Source organism: Triticum urartu, chromosome 4 (assembly GCF_003073215.2).
Source record: "Triticum urartu cultivar G1812 chromosome 4, Tu2.1, whole genome shotgun sequence".
NCBI classification, from domain to species: domain Eukaryota; kingdom Viridiplantae; phylum Streptophyta; class Magnoliopsida; order Poales; family Poaceae; genus Triticum; species Triticum urartu.
The window spans coordinates 139,156,339-139,164,823 of NC_053025.1; the positions used below are offsets into that span (position 1 = coordinate 139,156,339).

The window sequence follows — 8,485 nt, forward strand, 5'->3', positions numbered from 1 at the left end:
GGTTTTATATCATATTGCTTGAGTTTATCCCTCTACATCATGTGATCTTGCTTAAGGTGTTACTCTGTTCTTATGAACTTAATACTCTAGATGCAGGCAGGAGTCGGTCGATGTGTGGAGTAATAGTAGTAGATGCAGAATCGTTTCGGCCTACTTGTCAAGGACGTGATGCCTATATTCATGATCATTGCCTTAGATATCGTCATAACTATGCGCTTTCTATCAATTGCCCAACAGTAATTTGTTACCCACCGTATGCTTTATTGAAGAGAGAAGTCTCTAGTGAAACCTATGGCCCCCGGGTCTATTTTCTATTATATATTTTCAGATCTATAAACCAAAAAACCCCAAAAAATACCTTGCTGCAATTTATTCATATTTACTTTAGTTTGCTCTTTTATTTATCTTTTATACCTATCTCTATTAGATCTCACTCTTGTTCGTGATTGTGAAGGGATTGACAACCCCTTTTTCGCGTTGTGTGCAAGTGTTTGTTAGTTTGTGCAGGTGCATATATTGGAGACTTGCTTGTGCCTTCTACTGGATTGATACCTTGGTTCTTAACTGAGGGAAATACTTATCTCTACTTTGCTGCATCACCATTTCCTCTTCAAGGGAAAAATCAACGCAAGCTCAAGAAGTAGCAAACCCAAATTTGTCATTAACGGCCATTTTTAGTGACAGCTCAGACTGCCACCCATGATAGACCAATCTGTTACCTAAGATCATTTTTGGTGACGATAATCCGCCACCAGTAATCGATCTGTGGGTTTGACTATTAATGATTCTGATAAATGGGGCCAGCAGTTGCTGACATGAGTACTTCCATGCGGGGCCGTCGTAGGTTTTATTGGTGATAGTGCCCGCCATTAATAAGTAGGGCGCCAATTTTGACCGGTCAACGGTACTAACATATGGGCCCAGACGATGTTGACATGGCTACTTACACATGGGACCAATCATCATTTTTTTGTGACGGTGCCCGTCACCAACAGTTATGATGTTGGCATTTGACCAATCAATGATTCTGATATATGGGTCTAATGAGGTGTTGACGTGGATGCTGACAAGATGGTCAATATGTGGGTGATGTGGCTTCTTACATGTGGGTCCATACGCCGGTGACAGCATGCATAACCATCACAGTTTGTAGGCATGATCATTTTGTCTTGTATTGCAATTGGTGGGCATATTTCCTACATGTGGGTCTTGGAAATCGGTGGCGTCAGGTGATGGAACCAAAAGTTCGGATGGGATGCTGCAATGGTCTTCGACGGGAGCTGCAACTGCCCAAGATGGAGCTGCAAGCGGGGGCGATGGCGAAACTGCAACCAATGGTGGAGTTGCAATCATCAACGTCGGAGTTGGTGGTCGGTGAAGGAGTGCAGTGGCATGTTGCAAACACCGTCGCCAGCAAACCTGCGAGAGATGGCGCGTGGAGCTGCAACCGACTATGAGAGAGCTGGACTTGAGGTGTTATAGTTGTCGAGGGCAAGCCCGGGATGGCGTGGAAGGTCCCTCGTCGGCCGGCTGCATGTTAACGAAGGCGAAGTTTTTGTTGCGTGTCCCGTGTTTTTCTCTGGGGGGAGAGGGAGGACTCACTATTTTGGATGAAGCGGTAAGAGCATCTACAGCCGGATACACCTAATCTGGCCCCTCAGACGTCCGCAGATGCGCTTGGACCGGGCATCCCTTATTTTGCTGCGTCTGCGGTTGTGTACCTCATATACGAACACTCGTATCCATGCAACTCATGCAACGTAAAAAAAAATAAACCTACATAGATCAACAAACTAGCAACAATCAGACTTAAATCGGGCATACTTCACATCTTAGCGGTCATCGGACAACGAAAATAACAAGTTTGCATCGTCGAGCGGTACTTAAACATAAGAAAAACTAAATTAAACGGAGCGACGGAGAAGGGCGGAGGAAATCACCATTTCCTTATCGGCCCCTTCCCCCTTCGGTCGTCGGTGGGACTGTACCCCTCCGTGTACGACGGTTGGAGAGGCGTCATCGTCGGAGCTGGAGCCATCGGTGATGTTCGAGTCATCGTTGGAGGAGATCTGGCCGGTGGTCACCTTCTGAAACAGGCGCTCCCGCACCTTGGCATGCCCGATCGCCTTCGCCTTGTTCGTTGCATCACACTCCGACAGCTCGATGGCGAGCTGAAGTGCTTTGGCAATTTTTGTGGTGGAGCCGCCGTGCATCCGTCTCCGCTGACGTGAGGGGGTGGCAGAGGACCGAGGCTTAGAACGCATCAATGGGATCCACCGGCGCGTGCGCACTTGCCCGACGCATGGCCATCACCTCCCCCGTCGCTGTCCTGTATCCTATTCGGACGTCCTGTCCGTGCCAAAGTGGGCACGAGGACCCAATGGTGCCTTCGTACGATGTCCAGAGCAAATTATGCTTTCGGAGGAGCAGATTGAGGTTGCGGGCGTGGTGGGGGCGTACCTGGACGGGCGTGGAGCGACTGGAGCTGCGCGAAGAGCGTGAGGGTTCCGCGGCGTCGGTGGTACTGCGTCGCTGGGTAACGGGAGAGGGCATGAAACCAGAGCTTCCGCTACCACCCTGGTCCAAGATGAACCGATGTAGCGCGATGCAGAGGGCGAGCTCCTGCACGTCGTTGACGGCGCCGGATCCGACGCCACTGGAGGCCGCACTGCTGCCGTCACTCGCCACAGATCCGACTGGAATTGGAGTGGACTACGGTGTAGGGTTCATCTGGATTGGGATTATATGTAGGGTACGTACGGGCCACGGTGGGCCGAGCTAACGTGGCAGACCTGTCTGGACACGTCGGGGCCTCGACATATCCACCCTAGATTTGGATTGGATATGAGAGGTGCTGCACAACCTAGAAGTTTGGAGCCGGTTTGAGGGGCCTAGCTGGGTCGGGTTTTTTTTTTACCAGGGCGTAGGCGGTTTGAGGTACCCGGCAAGGAGGCAAATCGAACGGTTGTATTTGCGTCAATCAGACGGCCGCGCGGCGTCACGCGCCGGTCGACCGGCGGAGAGCACTGGCCTCCACCCAATCGGTCCGGCTGACCCAAAAACCCAATTTTGAGTCGTGGCACCCAAATCATCGGCCCCGAATCGCAACGCGAGCTGACCTGAGGGAGGCGCTACCGAGTGATCCCGGCGCCACGCGCCCCAGCAAAACCACGGCGACCAACTCTGCGCGGGCGCAGATGGTGCCGCCGTCCACCGCACAGCGGCTCTGCTTCCTCTCTCTGCTCCTCCTCCTCCTCCTCCTGGCCGCAGCCGCTTCTGCCACCGCAGATGCTGCGGCGGCGGAGGAGTTCACGGAGGAGCTGCTCCTCCGGCCGCTCCCGGACCGCAAGGCGCTGGCCCATTTCCACTTCCGCTCCTCCGCGCCTCCCGCCTCCGCCGCCGGCCGACACCACCTCCTCTTCCCCAAGGCCATCTCCCAGCTGGTACTTACCCCCCATAGATCCCTCTTCTCAACCATAGAGATCTCTTGCTACCTGCGGTCCTATGGTTTCTGTTCGGATAGCTCGTGTAATTAGGGACGCAGAAATTAAGCCATCTGGATCCGTAGGCACTCTACTGAGAGTAACACCAGGTGCAGTGACTGCCTCAAAGCTGGTTGCTGTTGAATGTTGATCTATTTCAGGCTTGCAGCTAGGATTAGATTGGGGTATTTATTCTCCTAGTCAGTTTCCTATTCTATTGTGAAAATGATGCAATTAAAATGTCTGTAAAATCTAGGATACCTTAATTTCCAATCGACTTGGCTGGTGCTTCTGTTTGGGCTTTGCGAGAGAGACATGGATAATCTCTAGAACGTAAACTGCCTTAAGTTTAGATCAAAATTTGTCAAAGTGTTGATGCAAGTCAGGATTATAAAGCACTTGGCAGAGAACAACCTATCTAGTTAACTTTCTAGTTTCCTCATGAAAAGTGCTCTTGCCTATCTATGTTTATTTCTCCCTATTTTAGCACCTCAGCTGCTAAAATCCAGGCATTTCCGAACCTCTTCTATTCTGTATGATAATTACACGGTCATGAACTAGGAGTAAAGGAACCTCCACTGCTCATCTATTTAATAACTTCCTACTGCCTTGTATGAATGTTTTGGAATTGCTGTTAAGATCATTCTGTTCTGTCTGAACCAGGTCCAAAAATTTCATATTAGTGAACTGGAGCTATCTTTCACACAAGGAAGGTGGAATTATGAGCAATGGGGCGGATATGATCCAATGTCAACAAATAATGCAAAGCCCCCTGGTGTTGAGCTGTGGGCAATTTTCGACCTTCCTTTGGCCGAGATTGATGCCACATGGAAGAACCTGACACACACATTATCGGGACTGTTTTGTGCATCCATCAACTTCTTAGAGTCTTCCACTGCATTTTCTGCTCCTCGTTGGGGATTTAAATTGAATGAAGGCAATCTAAGATATGGGGCATTGCCTCGGGAAGCTGTCTGCACAGAGAATCTAACACCTTGGCTGAAACTTCTACCGTGTCGTGACAAAGCTGGGATAGCTTCTTTGCTGTACAGGCCTTCAGTTTATAAAGGATATTACCATTCACAGAAGCTAAAATTGAAATCATCACAATCTCTTGGTATTATTCTTGATCAAACACTCACAGTTGTGCTGCAACCAAATACAGTTAGTGGTAAACAGCTACATTCTACTGGTGGACAACTTCAGCCCAGCTGGTCCATGGAACATCTGTTCAGTAAGAAGTTATCAGGGAAATGTCTTGTTTCTAAATCCAGCAGAGTTTTTGTAGAGATTGAGAAAGGCATAGTTGACAATGTTGACAAAGCTGGGTCAGATGTTTCATGGAATAATGATTTATTTGTATTGTCAACTGCCCCAGACAGGTCCCTCAAAGAATTAGATAACTTGGAAGTCCAATCCTCTTCACTATATGAGTATGATGTTAACAACTACAACAATGATAAGCCTTTGAATGTGGGCATAACTTGGAAGCTTCCCTTGATATGGTCTTGCACCCGTGCGCCGTATCATGCAAGTAGATTTCTTATGGGTAGCGGAAATGAAAGAGGCTCAATTGCTATGTCATTTCTATCCACTGGTCTAGATAAGCAACTAGTGGACAGCTCAAATGATTGTTCGATAAAGGCTGTAGTTTTCCAGGTTGTTCCATGGTACGTTAAGATCTACTATCACAGCCTAGAAGTTTTCATCGATGGGAATAGCAAGGCTATATCAGAAGTAGTTGACAAGATACATGTCACTCCATCAGAAGACAAGCTTTTGCCTGGTACAATGGAGATGCTTCTTAAGTTTCCTTGCAGTATGCAATTGGCTACCCTTACTTTGGACTTCGACAAGGTGTGCTCTGCTGCTTAAACTACCGAAATTACGTTCCTTTTGGATTTGAAATACACTTTTTACTCGTATTGTACTTCTGACCTTTAGGCCAAGTCTTCACTTGTTGCTTGACCGCCGTTCATTCTGCAGTTAATGACATGCATGCATAACTAAATAATTTCACCGACTTATGACTATGGTATATGGACCTTTTTTCAGGGATTCCTACACATAGATGAATACCCTCCTGATGCTAATCAAGGATTTGATATTCCATCAGCTTTGGTTAGCTTTCCTGAGTTCAACTCTAGCCGAAGTTACCCTGAAGCTGATCCATTGTTTGTATCGCCTTTGCTAGAGAACTTCAAGGTATATGCTGTAGAGATGTTATGGGTTCATCAGTAGTGTCAGGGAAAGAAAAACGCTTACTATGGCGGAGATGTGAAATATTCTGCTTTAATTTTTCTCACTGCGGTATGTCTTTATCCTGCAGGAAGATGGTGTTGTGAAGTCGTACACAGAAGTGTTGCTTGTTCCATTGACAACTCCTGATTTTAGCATGCCATACAATGTTATCACCTTCACTTGCACTGTCTTAGCTCTTTATTTTGGCTCACTACTTAATGCTTTGAGACGAAGAATTGGCGAGGAAGAGAGGGGATTGAAGAAAGCAGGTATTTTAAGTACTTGGTTCATGTCATACGTTTTTGTTTTTCATGATGCTGTCAGCTCTTGTTAGGGAATTGCAATTTGCACTGCTTCAGTCTCAATCTCAAATGCTGAGGTGGTCGACGATTTATTTTTTCTGTTGGATCTGAAACCTTGACGCAGCGGTAAAGCCGTTGCCTTATGACCATGATGTCACGGGTTCGAGTCCTGGAAACAGCCTCTTGCAGAAATGTAGGGAAAGGCTGCATACTATAGACCCAAAGTGGTCGGACCCTTCCCCGGACCCTGCGCAAGCGGGAGCTACGTGCACCGGGCTGCCCTTTTTTATCTAAGTGCATTTTTCAACCCTGAACTCTTGCCCTAGTCTAATTTACAACCCTGAACTTCAATACCATCTAAATTACAACCCTCAACTCTCAAAACCGGTCAGGATTCAACCCTCCCCTCCTTGTTGACCGGTTTTGACCAGGGGTGACCAGTTTTGACCAACAGGTCCAATCAGCATGCCATGTCGAAAAAAAATTCAAAAATTCAAGAAAAATATAAATAAAAATCTGTAAGATCGAGAAAAAAATCAGGGAAAAAATAAAAAAAACAAATTTACGAAAAAAGTTTGTGAAAAAAATTCGGAAACTTTTCTGTAATTTTCGGGAAAAAATAAAAAAATGAACATTTTTGGAAATTACTTTTTTAGATTTTTTTTCTATTTTACAGTTTTAATATAATTTTCTTGGGAATTTGAATTTTTTTCCCTTGGATTTTTTTATTTTAAGTATTTTTGGTTTTTCATGGAAAAGTTGATAATTTTGTTTTTCGGAAATTCGATTTTATTTATTTTCCCTGATTTTTTCCCTGGAAATTTGATTTTTTTATTTCTTTTCCTGGATTTTTTTATTTTACAGCTTTTTAAAAATAATGCTGATGTGGCATGCTGACTGGACCCGTTGACTAGTCAAAACCGGTCAACAGAGAGGGGAGGGTTGAATCCTAGCCGGTTTTGAGAGTTGGGGGTTGTAATTTAGACTATTGGAGTTCGGGGTTGTAAATTAGACCAGGGCAAGAGTTCGGGGTTGAAATATGCACTTCTCTCTATATTTTTCCCCCAAAACTGAAAACATAGGACTAGTATTGTACTAGGAGAGTTCAAATGCCAAAGCAGTATGAGCTACTCCCCTCTGTCCCCATTTGTAAGACGCCCTATATCTCTTACATGACGTCTTACAAAAAGGAACGGAGGTAGTACAAGTTAGTTGAGTTCTTTTGGGTATCAATAAACTGAGGATTGGAACAAGGATTGATATTCATGTAAAGATCAATTTTCTGCCAGCAGTACAGATTCAATTGAAACACATTGTTTTCCTTCGTTTCATCAACCATACTTAATCTTCTGGATAAACTTTTTTGGGTTTTGCCCTCTCCCCTGCAGAAAGGAATAAATTCTTTTAGGGTTTAGATTATTAGACTCACAGAGCGTATGTTGATATAACATAAAAATGAAAATTTGACGATATTTTTCTTCTGTTTACTCTATCATTCTTTCTGATTGCAGTTGCTGGTCTCAGTCTCAAAAGTTCGTTGCAGTGTTTCCTGTATGTAGCATTGGAACATAAACAATCTTTAAGGTGTTATGATAGCTTCTGTGTCAAATTTGTGGTTACCTCATGGTGTTGAATCATCCATCTAGTTGCTTCATATTGTTACACAAATGATTTTTTGCTGGCAATTGCTTGACTATTTTGATTCCTTGAATTTGACCTCAACACATCTCACTAGCTTTACTGGTAAGGATTGTAGCTTACCACAGCTTAAACATTTGTCTAACCAGTGTCAATTCTGTAACAGATAAGAGACGAGGTCTCATTCCCCTATTGATAGCTAAGCTAAGGGGGCAGAAGGTTGATCCGTCAGAATCAGAATCCACGTCTCCTGCATCTCTGCTGAGGTCAAAGCTACTACTCAAAGTTGTGTTTGTCGCAGTAGTAGCTATTGTGTTCCATTATTTGTCGAACAGTTAGAGAACTAATACTGCTGAGAATTTTGATCAAATCCACGGTGGTAGATCGTATCCTTCTTCTTTTGTAGCATGTATGTATTACCTACATGTACAGGTGCTTGCATCGGGGCCATCTTTTCTGTGACATCCTTGGTTGTTAAGAAGATTCTGCCCCAGTTGCAGCTTGACACCTTGTACATTTTTGTAGCGTGGCGGTTTGTACTCCTTTCTACAGGTTGACCTACACCTCATTCAGACATTCCAGCCCCTTTACTTATTACAGAGTTTAACTGGCGAGAAATGCATCCTTATCCTTGTTTTTTTTTTTGAGACATTCTCGCCGGGCTTTATTCAAATTGTCCCAACATTTACATGAATAAAATTCAAGTCTCCGGGTTGGCCTAACCAAACATGGCGACCAAACCCTAAAGAAAGTGCATGCCTAACGAGATTGTGAGCCTTGAAATTCGAGCTCCTATACTCATGAACAATGTTACAAGCAGTA

At 45.0% G+C, this 8,485-nt stretch overlaps 1 protein-coding gene across 1 annotated transcript; it reads left to right on the forward strand.

The window, feature by feature from the left end:
• The first annotated feature begins 3,073 nt into the window (after window positions 1-3,073).
• LOC125551121 (GPI transamidase component PIG-T-like) lies at window positions 3,074-8,281 on the forward strand. Its single transcript, XM_048714277.1, has 5 exons — window positions 3,074-3,443; window positions 4,146-5,339; window positions 5,538-5,687; window positions 5,812-5,992; window positions 7,830-8,281. Exons 1-5 carry the CDS (start codon window positions 3,198-3,200, stop codon window positions 8,000-8,002), a joined length of 1,944 nt encoding a protein of 647 aa, XP_048570234.1. The 5' UTR covers window positions 3,074-3,197; the 3' UTR covers window positions 8,003-8,281.
• The last annotated feature ends 204 nt before the right edge of the window (window positions 8,282-8,485 follow it).